The sequence below is a fragment of the Heterocephalus glaber genome, unplaced genomic scaffold, assembly GCF_053883595.1.
Source record: "Heterocephalus glaber isolate CG9 unplaced genomic scaffold, H.glaber_assembly_v1.0 deba00001586, whole genome shotgun sequence".
Lineage (NCBI taxonomy): Eukaryota > Metazoa > Chordata > Mammalia > Rodentia > Bathyergidae > Heterocephalus > Heterocephalus glaber.
The window spans coordinates 20,306,915-20,329,496 of NW_028258364.1; the positions used below are offsets into that span (position 1 = coordinate 20,306,915).

At 40.3% G+C, this 22,582-nt stretch overlaps 1 protein-coding gene and 1 pseudogene across 1 annotated transcript in view; one reads left to right on the forward strand and one right to left on the reverse strand.

Moving 5' to 3' along the window:
* Positions 1-22,374, forward strand: part of LOC147823432 (cyclin-Y-like protein 1) — a 41,931-nt gene extending 19,557 nt beyond the window's left edge. The window contains exons 5-10 of the mRNA XM_087193302.1: positions 6,510-6,545; positions 8,397-8,448; positions 9,349-9,468; positions 11,291-11,457; positions 12,785-12,947; positions 20,271-22,374. Of these exons, the coding sequence (XP_087049428.1) occupies positions 6,510-6,545; positions 8,397-8,448; positions 9,349-9,468; positions 11,291-11,457; positions 12,785-12,947; positions 20,271-20,384 (652 nt within the window). The 3' untranslated portion in view covers positions 20,385-22,374. The remainder of the gene's footprint in view (positions 1-6,509; positions 6,546-8,396; positions 8,449-9,348; positions 9,469-11,290; positions 11,458-12,784; positions 12,948-20,270) is intronic.
* LOC147823433 (ubiquitin-conjugating enzyme E2 G1 pseudogene) lies at positions 861-5,330 on the reverse strand (annotated as a pseudogene).
* Positions 22,375-22,582: the final 208 nt, after the last annotated feature.

The window sequence follows — 22,582 nt, forward strand, 5'->3', positions numbered from 1 at the left end:
TTTTTTTTACTGGGAAAAATTGTATTTTGGAAGAACTCACTACATAAAGTGGCAGAATTCCAAAATCAAATTACATGAAAATATACATCACAATTTCTTTGTACAATAGGTGAGGAAAAATCTGCAGTGTAGAAGAATAGAGACAAAGAAATATGAAGGACTAAGAAGGGTATGAGGGCAAATAGCATTTTTAATAGCAAACCCAGAAGTACAAAGCCAGTAGCTATGCATGCTTTATTTATCCAGCCTTAATATCGGGCAATTGTGGGCAAAAATAAAACTAAACAAGAATTTGGTACTGTTTGGGGCAAATTTCAATAAGCTGAATTAAAAGCCAACAGTTTTCTTTTTTCAGTTCTTGGGGTTAATGACTGGGATCAAGAGCACTCAATGGCCAGAAAATGTTATTGCTACATCCAATCCAAGGGCGCAACTAGAATACCAAAAGGACAAAAGCACCTAGTGATGACCACTCCTCTGGCGTCATCATTAAAAATCAAGTAACTGCTTATTAACTGTTTCAGTATTTGAACTAAATGACTTAACTTTCTGGCAGGCAGAAGAGACAAAAGCAAAAGGGAGTGTGTCAAAACAAAGAAGATAGAAAAGTTTAGTAAGTGAAAGGAGTTTCATGAAGCCTTAATGGTTCAAAGGAAATTTAAATGGAAACTTTCAATCCTAATTGCTTTTCATCTCACATGCTTTAAGGAGTCTTTTAAAACTGATAAACAATGAATAGGGAAAGAGAACCTGCCAAAATCTTTTAGAATTTACCCGATTCTTATTCTACTACAAGAAAGCATTATTTGGTATAAGGTATGTATGTGGCTGTACATGAACAGTACATATATTATCCGGATCATGTTGTGCTATGTACAGTTCTTTCTGAAGTTTAAAACAGTCCATTAGAGGGGCCGGGGATTTAGCTCAATGGTTCTGGTGCCTGCCTCACAAGCACAAGGTCCCGAGTTCGAGCCCTGGTACCAAGAAAAAAAACCCCAAAAAACAGTTCACTAGAATTCAAAATGCATAATCATCTGAAAGTTGGCACTTGTTAGGCTCTTGTCAGCATTGATGACTGGCATGTTTTATTGCAGCCCAGTTCCAGCCAGTGTTTGCCAACTTGTTACAACAGAAGTCCAGCAATAGGTGGGTAGAGTGCAGGAAAACAGTGCCATGTTTCTCAGTTGGAGACCCTGAAACAAGTGACATTTCTAGCTGCTGAATAAATGTCACTCCAAAGCAGTTTCTTGGCTTTTTCTTACACAGCAGGCAACTTTCCCTTTAAATTCTCCATTTCTGTCTTCCCTCCATTCCTTCATAGCATCCACATTAGCAGGTGAGTTGCCATTAGGGTCCACCAGCGTGGAAATGACACTAATCATGATGGTTTTCACAGTGTGGGTAGGGAGCCAGCGTTCCTCTGGTTTTTCATAACCATATTTATCCTCACCAGGTTCATGAAGAATAGAAATGCAAACATCCCCATTTTTATCAACATTGGGGTGCCAGATTTCTGTAATGAATTTCATTTTAGGAGGCTGGAGGGGATAGGGGATAATCTTTTGGGAAAGTGAGATGAGCCTTAAAAACACCACCTTCATAAAGTGTATCAGGAGGACCAATAATAAGGACTTCCCACCTGTAGAGATATTGTCATCTATTAAACCTGCTGAAAAGCCTTCCACTGGATTTTTGTTGAGTTCTGTGATCCCAGTACTTGAGAGCCTGAGGCAGGAGGATCCCTGCAATTTCAAGGCCAGCCTGAACAGCAGAGAGAGAAGAGAGGGAAGAGAGAGAGGGAGGGAGGGAGGGAGAGGGAGGGGGAGGGGGAGAGGAAGAGAGAAGGAGGGAGGACCTTTTTCATTCTTAATTGCATGGATTTGAGCCTTTTCTTTCCTTTTTCTGATAAGGTTGGTTAAAGGTTTATCGATTTTATTTCTTCTTTCTTAAAAACCAGCTCTGATTCATTGAGTTTTTTGTATCATTCTCTTAGTCTCCATTGCATTGATTTCTGCTCTGATCTTTATAATTTCCTGTCTTGTAAGAGCTTCAGGTTTGTTATGCTCTTCTTTTTATAGGAGCTTGAGGTTCTGCATTAGGTTCTTAATTGGAGTTCTCTCTTGTTTTCCTGATATGGCCATTGACTGTTACGAATTTCCTGCACAGAACTGCTTTCATTGTGTCCCATAGATTCCTTTATGTTGCATTGGCATTATCACTTATTTGTAGAAACTGTCTAATTTCTTCTTGTATTTCCTCTGTGACCCATTGGTTTTTTAGGAGGGTGTTATTCAATTTCCATGTGTTTGTGGGGGTTTTGCAGTTTCTTATGTTATTGATCTTCAATTTTATTGCACTCTGGTCTGATAATATACAGGGAGTAACTTCAATTCTTTTACATTTACTTAGACATGTCCTGTGAGGTAGCATGTGGTCTATTTTGAAGAATGACCCGTGTGCAGCTGAAAAGAATGTGTATTCTGATTTTGAGGGGTGGAACACTCTGTATACATCTATTAAGTCCATTTGTTCAGTAGATTGGTTCAGTTCTAGAATTTCGTTGTTCATTTTTTGTCTAGATGATCTGTCTATTTGTGATGGTGGAGTATTGAGGTCCCCCACTACAATTGTATTAGTGCTTATGTGGTCTTTCCTGTCCATTAATATTTGTTTTGCATAGTTGGGGGCATTCGTATTTGGTGCACATATATTTAGGATTGTCATCTCTTCCTCTTGGATTGTCCCTTCACAAAGATGTCGTGACCATCTTTGTCTCTCTTAATTAGCTTTGGTTTGAAATCTGCTGTGTCCCTAAATGAAGATTGCTACCCCTGTTTTTTTTCAGGTTCCCGTTGCATGGGGAACTGTTTTCCATCCTTTTGCTTTCAGTCTATGAATTTCTTTTTGAGTTAGGTATGTTTCTTGTATACAGCATATTGTTGGATTTTACTTCTTAATCCATTCTGCCAGTCTATTTCTTTTGATTGGTTAATTGAAGCCATTAACATTGATGGTTATAATTGATAGATATTGAGTCATCCATATCATGATGTTTTACTGTTGTTGGCTCTTTTATTTTTTATTTTTCCCCCTTTCACTTTAGTTTCTTGCCTTGCCTGGTGGCTTCCCTCTGTTGGGTCTCATGGAGTTGTGATCTTCATTGTCTTTTTCTAGGATATTGTTTAGAATTGTTTGGAGTGCTGGTTTGGTGTTCATGAAATTTCTCAGATGTTCTTTGTCGTTTAAGTATCTTAATTTCCCTGTCAATTTTGAAAGATAATTTTGCAGGATACAACAGTCTAGGTTGGAAGTTATTTCCTTTTAGGGCTTGAAATACTTCACTCCAGGCTCTCCTTGACTTGAGGGTTTGTGTTGAGAAATCTGCTGTGATTCTGAATGGCTTTCCTTTGTAGGTGATTTGTTTCTTTTCTCTAACTGCTGGTAGGATTTTGTTCTTCTGTTGGGTTTCTGGGATCTTGACTATTATATGTCTAGGTGCAGATTTTTTTTGATCATGGCTAGTTGGCGTTCTATATGCCTCACTTATCTGTATGTGCAATTATCTACCTCTGTCTGGGAAGTTTCCTACTGTTACTTCTGTGAACAGATTTTTCTGTCAGTTGTACTTTCTCCTGTTTTTCCGTGGACTCCCATCAGCCTTATGTTATTCTTCTTTGCATCATCTAGCAGCTGTTGGATTGATTTCTCGTGGTCCCTTACTATTTGGAAGAAATCTCGATTTTCATGTTCATTAACCTCAATCCTGTCTTCTATATCTGATATTCTGTCTTCACATTCCCTTAACTGCTGGGTGGACTTTCAATTGAGTTTTTGATCTCCTGGATATCTGTTTGAATCTGCTTCATGGATTCCATTTCTTTTATGCTGGGCGATCATGGTTCCGTTTCTTTCTTATGCTGGGCATTCATGGCTTCCAGCATGTTTCTGAGCTCATCTATTTTTTTTATCTGTTTCTGTTCTAGAGGCTCTAATCATGTCTTTCACTGGGCTCACCATCTCTGTAGTTATCTGGGAAATTATTTCTGTTCTGAATTTTTCTAAAGCCTCATTCATCTGTTTTGTTACTTCTGCGCTGTCAGTTCAGGGTGTCCAGGTGGTTGATTATCAGACTTTTCCACCTCGTTTCCCCCAGAATTTATCCTTGGTGGGGTGGAAGCCTGAGTTTGTGCCTTAGCTTAAATGTCTTCTCATTTTTGTTTTTGGTATTGTCCTGGGTTTAATTTCTGGGCTGATACTTCGAAATTGCTTATTGTAAGTATCTTTGTTGCTTGTAATTAGAACCCTTATGACATGATTGGTTCTCAGAGGTGTCTTCCAGATGTAGGTGGTCTTTAGATTTTGAGTCTCTAATGACTCTGAGGCTGTCTCATTTTCATTATAGTAGAAAGGACAACTGCTTAGATCAATCACAACGCCTTAGCCCAAGTGATACAATCAGCAATACCATAGCATCAAGTACAACTTAGAAAATGACAATTTGTGGCAGTTATTAATCTATCACCTTTAACTGTGTGAATTAAATCAAAATTGAGGACCAATCCAACATATGTTTTTAGTGAATAAATTCTTCAATATAGCAATTTTACCTTTCAGGAAGGGGACTTAGAAGTAGTTGAGGAGGGAGGGAGGGATAGGTAGAAGGATAGGGGAAGGTTAGCAGTGAGCCCAGAGGACACAGGCGAGAGAAGAAAAGAAAAATAAAGAAGAAATCTGAATTAGGGCCAGAACAGGAACAAAAAGGGAGTTGAAGAACAATGTGGGACAGCAAGAAAGTCAGTGTGAGAGAGAGAGAAGGGAAAGAGAAAAGAGAAAATAAGAGAAAAATAAAAATTTGAAAAGAGTACGAAAAAAGTTAAAAATAAGAGCAAAAAAATAATTTTGAAAGTAATGATAAACATGAAAATGAAGGGCCTCCTTGAGGGTATGTCTCTGCTGTCACAATCGACCACATGGGCAGCAGTGTGCAGATAGAAGTCAATGAGTCTGAGCAAGCCAGTCGCAGGCCTGTGGGATTCAGGGAGATTTCTGGCTGCAAGTCCCAAGTTGAGCTCCCTGTCCTCCTACAGGGTTGAACTCTGTAAGGTTCTACTGCAGGTTCCAGCTGCCCTTCCCCTGAAGATAGTCCAGGTCCCGATGGGAGGTGATGATCCCGTCAACTTAGCAGTATGGTGGTCTGGTGTCCCCTGTGGCTTTGTGGTGTGGCACAGCCAGGAGGCCAGAGGCTCCCGAGGCACTGAGTGGGTTGCCGCTGTGGGCGTGGCAAGTGTCGAGGGGTCCTCACCTTCTGGCTGGTCACAGGTGGGCATGGTGCGGGTTGGATGGCGCAGGGCTCCTGGCTGCCAGGTCCCTCTCTCTCCGGAAGGCTCCCGGGTGGTTTTAATGATTCCAGTGTGCAGGGAAGTTCAGGAACCACAGCTTAACAGAGTCTCATACAGGAGAACTGCTGCTGACCCCTCGCCGGCTGTAACAGGCTTATGGATGAAACTTCAAAGTTAGGTTCAGTGTGATGTCAGTCCGTGATTAAACTCGATTTGGAGATAAAACTGAAACACTACAGAAATGTTCGTCCTTGATGCATATAATGTGAGACTGTTTAAATTTTAAAACACTGTCCGGACTTCTTTTAAAATTCACATTTGCCTCCCCTTGATGATGTTAAGCTTCATTTTAGATGGTGAGGGCAAGTGGAAGCATGTAACACACCTCACAGGACCCCTGTGTTCCCTAATATACCATATCTGTGTGTAACTTAGACATACAGCAATGTGTTATCTGAAGAGTTGTGTCTGTTTGTTAATATTTCACTTAAAACTAATTTGGAAATACTTGCCATGAATATTATACTATATAGACATATGCTGCATTATTATCACTGATTATTTCGGGATGGCCAAAGGTGTCATCAGTTTGGTGGGCACTAACATTTACTAGGAAGTTTTCTTGTCTTGGAGAAGTGATTGTTTTTAATTTGGTATACAGCACTTTATTATTTACTTTTAGAGAAATAATGAAAAAATGATGGGCAGGTAAACAATGAAGTAAGTTAACTGAAACAAATGCATGGCCTTCCCACTTAAAAAACAAAAAAGAAAACTATTGTGGGCTGGGGATTCGGCTCAGTGATTCTGCCGCCTGCCTTGCAAGCGCAAGGTCCTGAGTTCAATCCCCGGTACCAAAACAAAACAAAACTATTGTGTGGTTTAAGTTTAAGCATGTGGGCGGATATGTAGCCCTTTCCCAGGGGTGAGGTTTTAGGGTTAGAAACCCAAATGACAGGGAAATATGCAATAATGTATAAACAAGAGAAAGGTGTTTCGACAGCACATGTTTCCTTAAAGCCAAAACATTAAAACGGGAAAGTGCCCATATGGTACTGTGCTGAAACTGGAGAACTTGAAGGCGGTGCCAGGTCTCCTCTCGAAAATTTGTCTTCAGTGTCAACAAATGATAAACTCAATCATTAACAATTTTTTTTCCTTCCACAGTGTGACCTTAGCAGTATATTATCACATAAAGAACAGGTGAGCTCTTAAAAATCTGTCTTACTATGCCAGTTAATTTGCACTATGCCAAGTGTAGTATTAGGTCACGACTGCAGGCATCATAAGCTGTAGTGTGTTTTTCGTAACATATGGAAGCAAATCATTTTAGGTTTTTTGTTGCTGGGATTAGAACTGTTGAAAAAAAAGATCCCAGAGAATATTTAGTTCTGTGGATTTTATTGATATTTACTCTTTTAAAAATTAAAATTGAGAGTTAAAAGTGTATATGTTTGTGTGTGCATACGTGTGGGGGGGAGGCGGTGTTAACACAGGGCTTCTTGGTCTTGGACCTGTAGATATTTTGAGCTAGGTGATCCTTTGTTGTGGGGGACTGTCCTACACAGGGCAGGGTGCTTAGCCAGGGTAACTGCCCTCTGCCTGGTGGATGCCAGGAACTTTCTGGTAAACAAAAATGTCTACTGTTGGGCAAGATTCCTGCTGAATATGAACCACTTTGTTAACATAAATACCAAAAAACCTGTCCTCTGTAACTCTTAACATTTTTTGTTCCTTTTTTCATTGGTTGAAAGATACATCTCTCTTTACCCTTAAGTGTAAATCTTCATTTGACTGAGTAGAACACAATTAGGTTCTCATACTTCATGGTTCATTTGCAGTTACTTTTGAAGAAACAATAAGAAGACAACTTAATATCATGGAGATACACAGTTGGACATACATGTGTTTTTTCAAACTTTCAGATAATTGTGAATAGTCTTTTACTTTCCATTAAACACCGTAACCATTAGTTTCTTGAATTAGGTTCAGCGAGATTTTACATGGTGTCTGTGAAATTGTTACATTAATACTCACGGCTGCATCTTGCACAAAGAATAGTTGTTTTACCAGTACATGATTTATACATTGGTCAGCTTGGAAAATATCGGTTCAGATTTCTTTATAACATCCAAAACACTTTTATATCATCACCAGTCTTAGCATAGTTTCACTTCAAAATGGTGTTCTATGATAAGCAGCCTGTTCAGTTCACAGCTAAATCACAAGTGCTTTTCCTGAACACAGATATACTTCAGTATGCAGAAATACTTTATGTGAACTTTTCACGTATTCATAGTATTAAAAAGAAGGGCCAAGCTTTATTAACATTAGTCTTCTCTGCTTCACCAAGGACCTTAAGAGAAGCAGGCTTTTAAACAAAACTCTGAGTGATAATGATAAGCAGAATGACTGCTGATGCAGCTTGGTGCCGCAGTCTTAAAGCATGCTGAGAAATCAGAAGTTTTACTTCCTTTTGCTTTTATACAAGTGTTCCAGGTGTCCAACGGTGAAAAAGCAAGTAATGTCTTCCTGCATTTGTAAGGACAGTTTGATCTCCAAGCCTCCTGAAACAGATCCTGGGGAATCTGCAGAGGTCACAGACCACAGCAAACCACTGGTTCATGGGAGTGTATTAGTTGAATGAAAACACTGGTCTCTTATAAAAAGACAGCTACATTTTTAAACTCACCTAACAGAGACAAGAAATATAGTGAAAACATAGAGCCCTGAAGGAGGAAAAGCCTGGGAAGTCTGAATCTCATTCACATTTGTTACATTTCTAGACTTGAGTCCCTACCACTGCTGGTTTACTAGCATTGCCCATTGGGGAGAGTCATTACTTACAGGCACCTTTAGCTGGTCATCTTAGAAAAGTCTTCACAGTCCTTGATGCCCTGAATACAAAGAAGTCTAAAGGGCAAAATCCAGGAGAAGAATTTGTAAAACTAGGGTGTTGAAGGTTAGGGCTCTTTCTCCATCCTCCTCTACTCCTAGCAAGGATTTGACTAAGATATAAATGAATGCACTTAGATGTACTTTCTTCTTTTATAGAGATGCAAATAGATCCCTGGATATTTTGGATGAGAGAAGGCATCCATTCACAGTAAGTGTCACCTTTTTTTAAACTATAATTTTTGACTTCATGGAGTTGTGTTTCTTTCATGCTATTTTCCTTTGACATGAATTGCCAGAAGTCAGTCACACTCTTCTATTTGAATTTAAATCACATCCTATTCCACCTCATGTTGTATTGCATCTTTCTCAGAAAGGAGGGTTTTTCAGGGCTGTGATAGAGTGAGAAGTGACTTGCAGCTCTGTTATCGATCTAAGGTAAAAATGTACTACCCGAATAACAGAAAATGTAGCTTTTCAAAAAATAATGTTTAGTAGCATCCAACAAATACAAACATTAGTTAATAAATCTCATAACATGTGAAATCTCTAAGGAGAGAATTAGGTTAAAAATGACATAAAAATGTTAAAAGTCACTTCCTCAGGCATATTAGTCACATGACTGCTGACTGTTCTATGTGACTGCATCCCTAGAGGCTGTGGTTGCAGGACACTAATTACATCATTTTAGACTTTATTAAGAAAGAATACAGCATATAATCAAAAAGACTTTCAGGCTAAAGATGAATTTGTGGAGGCAAAAGTAGCAAGGGGTATTGATTTTCTGAGCCTGTGGCCTTGTGTGTGGCTCACCAGTGCAGCACGTCCCGAGAGATGGGTTGACAGCGACTCCACCTTGTGCAGCCCTCACGGAGAGTGAAGTGGTGGTGGCACACAAGGTGGTCACTCATGGGGCCACTGTGGTCTTCACTCAGCACAGTGTCATTATGCATAGTAAAAGGTTCCAGTGTTTCTAGTTGAAGGTGAAAAGACATACAACGCAACTGAAATTACTTACGGAACACAGGGGCGAGAGGTGAAGACTGCTGTCTTAAGAGTACTTAAAAGCTTTCTTCAGGGGATTCTCACATTGCGTCATTTCTCCTTTCAGAGAGAGGAGCGTCCAGAGGAATACTTTGAGCATGATCCTGAACCCAGCTGTATTTACAACTTTCTTACCTTTATTTTTTATTGTGGATCATTACCAACTGAATGCACAATAATAAGTCTGGTAAGATGTTACTTATTTATCAAGGATGCCTAGAAACTGGTCTTGTACACAGAGCAAGGTCTTTTTTTTCAAATTAAACTCCTGAAATTATCATGAGAACTTTATTAAGAGAAGCCTATCAGAGGAAAGCAAATAAGCATACTTGGGTCCCACAATCATTATCATTTAAAATGATGTCTTCACTTTTCTTACCACAAATCAGTTAAAGGCAGTTGGAGAGTTTTGCCCCATACCTCAGTGCACATGGTCACTTAACACCGTGAGCCCTTACACGTGCTGTGGGGTGGGAAGGAGAGCAGGAACAGGGCCCCGTGAGCCACAGAGACTGGTTCTGTGCGGGTCAAGCCAGGTCCCAGGCTGTGTCCCCAGACACTTCACTGCCTTCAGCTCTCTGTTCCCTGGTTATGGGCGTCAGTCCATCCCTGCTGAGTGCTGCTGTCTTCTCGCGATGCTGCCCAGGATGGCAGTCCAGCAGTTCTTAGAAAAGCTTTGTTAGCCTGAGGAGCTGAGGAGCTTTGTGTTACCCATACAGAATTCTGAAGGTGAGATTTTATCATTTATAATAAATAATTTATAAGATTTATAAAGCCTTTCCTTTTTGTTTTGATACAAAGAGTTCAAATAGCATATCCAGTCTGCCCTGTCATGTCTGTGAGCTCTACATCTACAGTTTCTACCATTTAGGGAAAATTTATGGGTTTTTTTGTCCTTTTGTGCACGACAGTATAGTATAACTTCCTTTACCTGCCATTTACATTGAAGTTTGTGTTGTACGTAGCCTAGAAATGCTTTACAGTCTGGGAGGGGGTGCATAGATTATGTGTAAATCGTAAGCCATTTTATGTGAGGGACTTGAGCATCTGCAGACTTTTCTATCGCTCAGATTGAAGTAACAGCAAATCACAGCTCCCTCTACAGTCTTTACTCAGCGGGTAGCTCACCCATTTCTTTGTGGAATAGATGTTTGATGTACGTAAAGAGTATGTGAGGTTGTCTCACCAACTGCGTGGAAGTTTAGGAGTCCCAGGGATAGACTGGCAGCTCTGTTCTTCCTGTCATGAAGCCAGCAGGATGGACTGAGGTTCTGACTATGTAGGAGGGAGAATGGGTTTTCATGAGGAGTGGGGATGGGAAAACAGAGGCAGCAAGAAGGACTGTCCTGTTTACACATGGGTTCTTTAGAAAGGCCCTGAGTTTGAGGAAACTACAGCTTGAAGTCCTGCACCTGCCATGGTGCTCTGCTCAGCTGTCACTGGGAGGCGGTCCTGTCCACCAGATAGTGCCCCAAAAGGGTTCATACTGTGAAAGGAAGATAAAAATGTGCTCTCTCTGAGTCGGGCATTACATTTGACCATGACCTGTCTAAAACCATTCTGAAACTACCGGCTGGGAATGCTACAGTGCATGTTGGAGAAGCTCAGCATTTATTGAACAGCTTTACACCAGGCCTGTCTCTGTGGCCTCCATGAGTGTGATAACAGTGCCACGCTGCTGGACGACCTTGGCTGAGCTGTCCAGTCATCCTGTCACCAAAGTTAGACAGGAAATACATGAGCAGCAGAGGTGTCTGATTTCCATCTGTGAACAGAATCTCTATAGCACCCAGAAGTAGGAGGGACTTCCCCTCTGTTCAGACACAGAAGGAACCAGTCATTCACAGTGGTCTTTTTTATTTTTTTTGGTACCAGGGATTGAACTCGGAACTCTGTGCTTGCGAGGCAGGCGGCAGCACCACTGAGCTAAATCCCTGGCCACAGTAATCTGTCTTCGCACAGCACTTACACAGAGCTGAAATCGCAGAGCAGTGTTCTCCTCTTTGCAGGTCTACTTAGAAAGGCTTGTGTCATACGCTGAGATAGACGTCTGTCCTGCTAACTGGAGAAGGATCCTGCTGGGAGCCATTCTTCTTGCCGCCAAGGTTTGGCAGTGCAAGGTTGGGTGGAACATACACTTCTGCACGGTCCTCGGGGATATTTCGCTCAAGGACATGTGAGTGTATAAGGCTTCAGTGGGCTATCTAGCCATTTTCCAGTTTACTTGCTCCTATAAGGTTTGCAATTTAAGAAATATTTTTAAATATCACTCGATGCAGAAAATGGAAATAGGCACAAAATGATTACTTTCTGTCCAGCTACAGTATAAATATTCATATTTTCCATCATTAATTGCTAGGTTTTCGTAGAGTATTATTTAAATGATATGCTTGGTAAGTAGAAAGTTTTCTGGTGATTTTGCCAGACATCTTACAGGCTTACCCCCGGAATAGCATAGAACAGGGCATTCTTCATGGCTTTTTAAAAGTTGCTGGGCCCAGTCCCTTCTGTAAGGGCTGTTGTGCCTGGCTTTTGTTTGGCCTCTGTTAAGGTCGTAGGGCCAGTGAACTGTTGAGTACAGCTTCCGCCTGAGCCACACATTGTCAGGTTTTGATCTGAACACGTGTCCTTGGACTCACCGGGGCGTACACCAGGAAAGGTCCCAGATCGCCATGCTCCCCCTGGCTAGGAGAGGGGCTGCGTGTAGCAGTCGGTCTGATGGGCTCTCGCTTTCTGTGTATTGAGTGTGCGCAGGCAGCTGCATGGCCCCGCGGCAGAGGACTGCTCAGAGGTGAGACTGCGAGTCCAGTGCTCTGCCAGAGGTCCTGTGCCACAGTGGTTTTACTCCAGCCAGAACCGTTCTGTCTTCCCAAGTTTAGAATAAATTGTCACGGTCACAGTTTGTCACCTGAGTAATAAGAAGGTGCCCTTTGACAGGGCCTCATCTGCTGCCACAGGGAGGCGTTTGCCTTTCCCACACAGTTTGGCTTTTTCTTTCTTTCTGATGAGTGCTTGTCGCCTGAAGAGTTTTCCCTTCAGAGGGAGGAGTGGTGGTTCTTTGGTTGGTGCCTCACTACCTCTCTAAGTCCTTCCTCTCAGGAGCCCCTTGAAGATGCCTGCAAGTTCTTCAGAGCTACGAAACAGCACACGTCACTGCTTTTTTGCTCACTGTAGTGGGGCCTCGTGAGTACGTGTGGAGTGTGAGTCACACAGGTGCGTTGATGGACTCTGAAGAACAGGCCGAGAGCCCACAGCAGGCGGGCATGGGCAGGGCATAACCTTTCCCCTCCACCCAAACACAGAAGTGTTGGGGTCCAGAAGGCATCCAGATACAGAAAATAGCTGTGCCTTGTTGGAACATGAGTGTTTTCTTCCAGTTGGGTAGCCTTCCTAGGTCTCAAAACAGAATTTACAGCAGTCCTAGAAGCTCAAAATGACATTTTTTAACATGGCCCACTTGACTAAAATCGTCCTGTATTTGTTTTACTGTTTTTCCTCCCCAGAAATGAGTTGGAAAGGCATTACTTGCTCCTGCTCAAATATAATGTTAATGTGTCTGGCGGTGTGTATGCCAAATACTACTTTGATCTTCGCTCTTTAGCATTTGAAAGCAACATGGATTTGGGGGTTGAGCTTCTCACCAGAAAAAGAGCCCAGGAACTAGAGGTAAGGCTGTGCTTGGATTCAGTGGGGTGTCTGTGAGCACAAGGGCAACGTCTTGACTGTATCGTATTAAGCGGTGACTAGGGAAAGGGAAAGTGTTCCCATTAACACATCTAAGAGCTCACTAACCCTTCGTGTCCTATTTCTCACTTCTTTATGGTGCAGGTAGAGATTCACGTTACCCTTTTTTTTTTTTCACTAAATTCACCGGTACATTTTAGGAACACAACACCGTTACATTCATCATTGGGAACTTGTACCTGTACATGATGTATCTTGGTTCTTATTTTTTCTCCATTCCCCTGCCCTCCCTTCACCCCCTCCACCCTTCCCTATTTACAAAGACTTTGTTCCCATTTTTTCCTTTTCTCATATTTTTTTCCTTTCCCCTTCCCCTCCCACTTCCCCTACCCCTTTAGATCTTTTCTTCCTATTTCACATTATCAATTAAACATTTTGATTCTTAGTTACACTTTCAGTTTCTCACATCAGAGAAACTATTCAGTATTTACGTGTGTCCTATTTATTTCACTTAAGAGTATAGCCTCAGTGTGCACCCATTTAGGCATAAATGTCTCTAGTTTCTCATTCTTTATGGCTGAGTAGTACTCCATTTTATACAAAAACCACATCTTCTGCATCCAGTCTCTGGTTGATGGGCACTTGGACTGTTTCCAAGCTTTAGCTATTACTATGCCGCTATAAACATGGGTGCACATATATCACTGTGGTATGATTCTTTTAATTCTTTTGGGAAGATCCCTGGCAGGGGAAGAGCTGGGTCAAATGGGACCTCTAGTCCTAGTTCTTTGAGGTGTCTCCATACTGACTTCCACAGTGCTTGCACCAGTCTGCACTCCCACCAGCAATGGAGAAGGGTTCTTTTCTCCCCACAACCCTGGCAGCGTTTGTTATTGGTTGATTTCTTGATAGCAGCCATTCTTTCTGGGGTGAGGTGGAATCTCAGCATTGTTTTCATCTGCATCTCTCGAATGACCAGTGATGTTGATCATTTTTTCATGTGTTTATTTGCTATTTCTACTTCTTTGTCTGAGAAATGTCTGTTCATTTCAGATGCCCATTTTTGATTTGGGCCTTTGAATTTGGGGGCTCTGATTTTTTTAAGTTCTTTATTCTAGATAGTAGTCCTTTGTCTGAGGAACAGCTGATAAAAATTTTTTCCCACCTCTTAGCTCTGTTGGTGGTTTCTCTTGCAATGCAGAAGCTTTTTAAAAAGATGAGATCCCAGTTGTTGATTCTTTTTGCTAGTTCCCGTGCTACTGAGGTTTTGTTGATAAAGTCTTTTCCTATGCCAGTGTCTTCAAGAGTACCTAACTTGTCTTCTGGCAAGTTTAGTATTTCTTTCTTAATATTTAGATCTTTAATCCACTTGGATTTTAGTTCAGTGCATGGTGAAAGATAGGGATCTAGTTTTAATCTTTGGCAAGTTGAAATCCAGTTTTTCCAGCACCATTTATAAAAGAGGCTATCTTTCCTCCAGTGAGGATAATTGGGTCCTTTGTCAAAGATGAGGTGGCTGAGTGTGTCTGGCATTGTTTCTGCATCTTCTCATCTAATCCACTGATCCTTGGGTCTGTTTCTTTGCCAGTACCATGCTGTTTTTATCACTGGCTTTGTGTAGTACAGTTTCAAGTTGGGGATTGTGATACCTGCTGGCATGTCTCTCTATTGCCTAGTATTGCTTTTGCTATTCTAGGTTTCTTCTGGTTCTGAATGAATTTTTGGATCATTTTCTCTGGTTTGGTGAAATATAATGTTGGAATTTCAGTCAGGATTGCATTGAATCTGTATAGCAGCTTTGGAAGTATGGCCATTTTCACTATATTGGTTCTTCCTACCCAGAAGCAAGGGATGTCTTTCCATTTTCTTACATTCTCTTCCATCTCTTTTTTCAGAGTGCTGTAGTTCTCAACGTAGCGTGCTTTTGCATCCTTCATTAGACTTATTCCAAGATATTTCATTTTTTTGGATGCTATTGTAAAAGGAATTGTTCCCCTAATTTTTCTCTCAGTGAGTCTACTATTGGTGTATAAGAAGGCTATTGATTTTTGAGTGTTGACCTTGTATCCAGCTACTCTACTGAGTCTGGCAATTAAGTCTAGAAGTCTTTTGGCAGAGTTTTTTGGGTCTTCTATGTAGAGTATCATGTTGTCAGCAAATAACAACACTTTAACATCTTCCTTTCCTGTCTTTATTCCTTTTCTTTCTTTCTCTTGTCTAATTGCTGTGGCTAATGTTTCCAGAACTATATTGAACAGGAGTGGTGATAGTGGACATGCTTGTCTTGTTCCTGATTTTAGCATGAAGGTTTTCACTTTTTGACCATAGTATGATGTTAGCTGTTGGTTTTTCATAGATAGCCTTGATCAGATTGAGATAAAGAACATCTATTCCAATTTTCTGTAGGGTTTTTCTTTTAATCATGAATGGGTGTTGAATTTTGTCAAATGATCTTTTTCCGCATCTATTGAGATGATTATATGTTTTTTGTCCTTGGCTGTGTTAATAATACTGGATTACATTTATTTTTCCCCATTATGTTTATTGATACATTTTAGGTGTAAAATACAGTTTCATACACCACTGGGATCTTGTACTATGACGTGAATATCTTGGTTCTTATTTTTTTCCCCTTCCCCTGCCCTCCCTTCATCCCCTCCAACCCTCCCTATTTGCAAAGACTTTGTTTCCATTTTGTTCCTTTTCTCATATTTTTTCTTTTCCCTTCTTTCCTTTCCCCTACCCCTCCCACTTCCCCTGCTCCTTTAGACCTTCACTTCCTATTACACAATATCAATTATATATTTTTAAAATTACAGTAACAAGATCTAGGAGACATTACCACAGATTTTACAGAATTTAAAAGGATATAGGAAGCATATTACAAAAATCTGTTCTGAAATAAATTTGACAACTTCTAAGAAGTACCTTGGAAGACATATTAATGAAACTAACTCTGGAGGAAATATAAAATTTGAATAGCACCTATTAAACAAAGTGTATTCCCGGCTGGAAAACCTACCTATATGACAACAACGGGCTCATATACATTTTAACTGATAAATTATATCAAACATTTAAAGCAGAAAAAAAAGGAACACTTCTCCCCTCATTTTAGGAAATCAACATTGTGCTAATCCTAAAACTGGATAAAGGTAATAGAAGAAAGAAGTATGAACATAGATAGAAATTTGTTTAACAAAACAAACTATTAGAAGCCAGATCTGGCAGTCTGTAGAAAGTGGTTTTAGTATAGGGATGGCAGTGTTGGTTTAGCATTGGAAGATCCACCCTCAAAAGTCATCATTTTAACAGAGGAAAGGAAAAAGCCATATGATCCTGTCACTAGTTGGTGAAAAAGAATTGGACTACATTCTAGAGCTGTTCATGGTAAAAGCTATCAGGAGACTAGAAGTAGAACAGAACCTTCTCAACAGATTAAAGACACATACTCCATACTTCCAGCAAAAACACCTTATATGAATGGAGAAGATACAATGCTTTCTCCTGAAGGTGGGGAACAAGGGCAGATGTGCCTACTCTTTATCTGGCCCTTAAACTTTGAAACATAGGCCTAAACCAAAATAGTCTGGCAATAAAATGACACAATTAGGGTAGGATTGGCAAGGTAGAAGCAAAATCTTTATATGTAGATGAAATGATCACCTACAGAGAAAATACTAAGAAATCTCTAGGAGCCCCTAAAACTTGTACTTGAATTTAGCAGGATTAGAAAACACAAGGTATACATAAAAATTCTGGCCTATGTATACTTGCTATAAATGAAGAATTGGATATTGAAATTTAAAAGTTCTGTAGGAGTACAAAGGACCTAGAAAAGTAAAAACAACAAAAACAGTGTTGGAAGACATTTGTTACCTGATTTTAAGACTTCCTCTAAAGCTACAGGAATCAAGGCAGTGTTGGTGTAAGGAATGACATATAGATCATTGGAATACAACAGACAATCTAGAAATAGAACAATGCATACGTGGTCCACTGAGTTTTGAAAGATTGTTTAACATTAACATTTTGCAGAATATAAACTCAATTCAAGAGCCGAGGAAAGACAGTGCTTTCAGCAAATGGCACTAGAACACCTGGTATCCGTATATAAAAAATTAACCTCAACCCTTTGTTTCCATACATAAAAACAACTTGAAAAAGGATCTGTGAACCTAAATATGAAATACTAAATGTATAAAACTTTAAGAAGAAAGTATAAGGGAAAATGTTTATGAATTTAGGGTAGGCAAGAACTTCCTAGGATACAGAAAACATGATGTATAAGAGAAAAAAATTAACAAATGAGATTCCATCCAAATTTAGAACTTAAAATGACATCGTTAAAATGAAAAGTAGTCCTTAAACAGACCATATTTACAATGCATATAACCTATGACCAGAATATATAAAGAACTCTTACAGCTCATTAATAGACAAGCCAATTAAAAAGTAGACACAAGAAGATGTTAAATAGCCAGTACAGCACAAGGAAAGATGTCCAATGCTAGAATCAGAAAAATACTAATCAGTAGAATAACAAGATTGAATTATACACTCATTAGGGAGATGAAGTTAAAAGTTTTAAAAGCCTTGTCATGACTTTTTCTTTTTGTTGGATTTTCCCCCTTTGCCTTTAATTTGTCACACCCAATGGATTCATTTTGCTGGGCCACCTGGGGTTGTGATCCTCATTGCCTTTTCCTAGGATATTGTCTAAAATTTTTTGGAGTGTTGGTTTGGTATTCATGAAGTTCCTGAGGCTCTCTTTATCATGAAAATATCTTATTTCTCCATCAGTTTTGAAAGATAGCTTTGCAGGGTACATCAATCTGGGTTGGAGGCTGTTTTCCTTTAGGGCTTGCAATACATCACTCCAAGCTCTTCTTGCCTTGAGGGTTTGCATGGAGAAGTCTGCTGTGATTCTGATGGGCTTTCCTTTGTATGTGATTTGTTTCTTTTCTCTCACTGCTTGTAGAAGTTTGTTCTTCTGTTGGGTTTCTGGAATCCGAACAATTATATGCCTATGTGTAGATTGTTTTGATCGAGGCTAGTTGGGAGTCCTATATGCCTCAATTATCTGTATGTCAAGTTCTTTTCCCCTTCTTGAGAAGTTTTCTGCCATCACTTCTGGGAACAGTTTTTTTTATGTCATCTGCACTCTCTCCTGTTTCTTCATTGACTCCAATCAGTCTTATGTTATTCTTCTTTGCATCGTCTAGCAGCAGCTGCTGGGTTGCTTTCTCGTGGTCCCTTACAATTTTAAAGTGATTTTTCTTTTCCTGGTCACTAATTGCAATCTTATCTTCTATATCTGAAATTCTGTCCTCACATGGGCTCATTCTGCTGTGTAGACTTTCAATGGCGTTTTTAATTTCCTGGAAAACTGCATCTGTTTTATGGATTCCACTTGTTTCCTGTGTTGGGATTCCATCATGTTCCTCAGATCCTCTATTCATTTATCTGTGTCCTCTCTAGATTTATTAATCATGTGTTGCACTATGGGCACAGTCTTTGCTGTTAGGTGAGAAATTATTTCTGATTTCATTTTTTCAGGCCGTCTTCTGTTGCCAGTTCAGGGAATCCAGGTGCTTGAATATCAGATTGTTCCATCTCTTTTCTCTTTTGGGTTGCTGTAGGTGATCTGGAAGTCTGCTTTTGAGGCTTGTTTACATGTCTTCTCATTTCCACAGTGGGGGGTGGGGTGCTGCTAGCACCCGCACAGCTCACCCTCCTTTGCACTAGGATCGGTGGAATGACGGTGGGGGGAGTCTCTTCCTGGACGCTGGGATTGGCTCACCTCCTCTGCCCTAGGAGTGGTGGAATGGTGTTGGGCAACCTCCTCTTGGGCACTGGGATTGGCTCACCTCTTCTGCCACAGGAGCAGTGGAATGGCGGCAGGGCAGCCTCCTCCTGGGCACTGGGATTTGCTCACCTCCTCTGCCCTAGGAGCAGTGGAATACATTGACTCATCCTTGTCATCGTGTATTACATGTATTGATTTACATATGTTGAATCATCCTCGCCTCCCTGGGGTAAATCCATCTTGGTCATGGTGTATGGAGATCCATGTTACTCCCAAAAAGTAGATCTTACCTCCTTTCTGACCATAATTCAGAATATCTTAATCAGAATTAATCTGTTCATAATGGCTTTCCTTTTGAACCTCTACCTTTCTCCATAGCCATATATGATTAACTCCTTGTGGTTGTTTCCCTTATGTCTACAAATACAGCTCACTTAACTATTTGTGCCTGTCTTTTACTCAGTTTGCAGATTCATGTCAGAGTTTAGCTATCATAGTTCAAACCCATGAGTTCATTAGAGAGAGCCTTAGTGACTAATATGAGAATCCTGTCCTTAGGATGTGGTGTGTGTGTGTGTGTGTGTGTGTGTGTGTGTGTTTCAAATACTGGAGGTTGGAAGTGCATAGGTTTTAAATGGAAGTGGTAGCTCCCATGGGGCAAAATAATAAACATGGCTTATGACTTTAGGTGAGCTTACGCCAAAATACTTCAGACCTGAAATGGATGCGTAGATTCACATCGCACTTTCTGTGTGCCTTGGTAGCACAGTAAGTCCCCAACTTACAAATGTTCACTTCACCAACTTTCACAGATATGACCAGATCTCGCATTTGGGTTTCTTTTTAATGCTTTACATTGTATATTTGTGTCAAAAGTGTGTAAGACTCACTTTGTCAGGCTTACGGATGAATCTGAGTTATGAATGTTCTTCTGGAACAGAACTGGTTTGTAACTTGGGACTTACTGCATTTTGGAACATGTTCATGTAAAGGAGCAGCTTTTGATGCTTCAGTCCTTAGGCCTGTCCTGCCCTACAGTAGAGTTGAGACTTCCATCTGTGGAAGTTGCTTAGAGTTAGTAATAACTAAGGAAGATCGGGTAGAGTTGGAGTAGCTGAGCCAGTGTTTACCGATTGTTTTGCACAGGTGTAGGTTTATCATTTTAACGAACACTTGCACAGGTAACATGTTGCTGTTAGGAGCCTAGCATATCACAAAACCTTTGATGTCTTTGGAAAGTCCATTGGTAAAGAGTGTAACTGAACAAACTTCCCCTTTCCTGGCAATGGAATCATCACCCTTAAGGATGTTAGTGAACTGGCAGGAAGTAGCATCCTCATGACCTGGTGTGCAGGCCTCAGACAGGCAAAGCAGCAGTGACCACGAAGTGGCTGAGGAGTCTGCAGCATGACTGAACATGAGTCATAGTACTTTTCTCTTGAAGGTTGCAGCCTTTTAACAAATCTTCCTGTGTTCTGTTTGATTGACTTTCCTAGGCCATATCAGGAATGGTTAAAGACAAAGACTTGCGCAGAGCTGCTATGAAAAGATTCCATTCCAGTGATGTCAGTTTCTTTGGCATCGGACTGTCTAATGCCGTCCTCTCTTAGAAGGGAGAAATGGGGGCTGTGACATCATGGACCCCTCATTTACAAAGCTGGAGAAGTACCATCCCTCTTGCAACAACAACAACAACAACAACAACAACAACAACAACAACAACAGCTAAGTTAGTATTTTCACCAAACGGAAAGGCCTTGAATTCCATCGAGAGCCTCCTGAGTGGTGTCAGCTGGACTGCATGGGAAGGAGAGAGGCCCTGTCAAAGCAGCAGTGCACTTCTGTCCTCACTTATGTGAGCAGTCACCCGTTCTGCAGAGCAGAAGTTCCTGGCTCACACTGGCTTTTGCTTACTCCACCGGCCAGTGCCTTTGAGCTCTGTGAGACTTTTGAATTGAGAGCTTAAATTGAAACTAAGTTAAAATTTTAATTATTTTTAAAAATTAGATTTAAAACACTACCCATATAATTGTATGTTTTTCTACTTGCCCTTCCCCGTGTTGCTGCATATGCCTTTAGGGTTGATGTAGTATTACTGTTGAAATGTGGGGATCTTTTTTATTGCACAGGGCTGGGAATAAAACCCAGGGTCTTAGCCACATCCTCTTAGCAGGGTCTCCCCCACCCAGCCCCAAACACGGGAGTGTTCACGCTCATGACACCACTTAGGAGTAGACTGTAGCATTGTCAGGTGTTGAAGGTTCTTCCTCCCATGATATCATGAGTTGCTAGTCATTATTATTTATCAGCTTGAACCAAAAAGCTGCTGGATGACACTTGCCACTCATGTTCTTTGCAAGCGCTGTTTGGTAGCACTGTGACATGTTTGTGGTCTTAAAGAGAAGGCATCAGTTGATGCTATTGACTGTCTATTTCCATGAAGTCCATGCTGCATCTTGTGAACTATTAATGGTGATTCTCATTTTCTGATGATTATCCTGCTGTTAAGTAAACATACTAGAAGATATTTTCATAATCCAAACCGACATAGAGGTCCAGTGATCGCCCGCCGATAGTGACGTGCAGGGCGTCCCAAAAGTTTCAGTGCAGTTTTAAGCTGTAGACTGCTATGCCTGTGCCTTCCAGCGACTGCAGCAGGTATGCAAGCCACAAACTTTTACCAGACAGCGTTTGACAGTTTCAGTTTTGCAAATTTGGAATATTAAGATTTTATTCTTAATTTTTTTTCTGGTCTCTCTTAAAGGGAATAGAAAGAGGAACTGGAACAAAAAAGCTTAATATTTTACCTTTACAAAATTAAAACTTTTAGATGATACTTTATAACATTGTAGATTCTGTACTTCTACTGGTATCAAAGCTTAAAATTACACTAAGATTTTTTGGGATACTTCCTATTGCCAAAGAATTTTCCTCACATTTTTAAATAGTTCTTTGAGAACTATCTGCTTTGGTCACCTAGATTTCTTTTTTCTAGATTTAGTGAAGGAAGATTTTTAGGAGCAGTGTTAATTCACATGTAATAAAAAGGAATTGGACCCCAGTAGCAGCAAATGATATAAAAGTTTCTTTTAAAGTTTAGCCTACATTTCAGGGTGCCCCATTTCAAGTCCTCCTATTTAAGAGAGTACTTACCTGAACCTTAGGAATGTTACTGAAGACTTTAAAGGGCAGAGATTTAGTAATTTGAGGAGACTTACAATGTCATCTAAATTTGAAATATTAAAAAAATCAGTGCTCTTTCCATATGAAATCTATGTCTCTTCCTTTTGAAATGTAATCCTAGGAATCTTGCCTGTAACAAAGCTCTTGTGGGCTAGGAATACTTTCTCCCAGTGTAGCAGTGTCTCACACAATGTTGTGTGCTGTAGTTCCCATCATTTTTACAAAGAGCCATAAGTGATACCCAGTGGCATAAGAAATAACCACAATCTACCACCTCTAAAGAAAATTACTTATGGACTTTCAAGCTTGAAGATTTGAGTATTAATTGCAATTTTATGTTGAAAACAATGCTACAACGTAAAGTGGTTTTTCATCCCCATGTTTATATTTTTAAAATAAACTTTTGATTAAAATACAGCTGGTGTGTTAACATGTTTCTTTTCACGTAACATGACATCACTCCAGAATTTAAATGTTTTGTGTCATTTTTAGTGGTTTTTAAGTATTCTCAAGCTGACTCCATTAAAGTTGACATAATCCAGGGCTTCTGGTTAGGTGTAGTAATTAATAATCAACATTTTTTGCTTAGCCTCTTTTTCCACCTGAACATATTGTAGATAGTGTG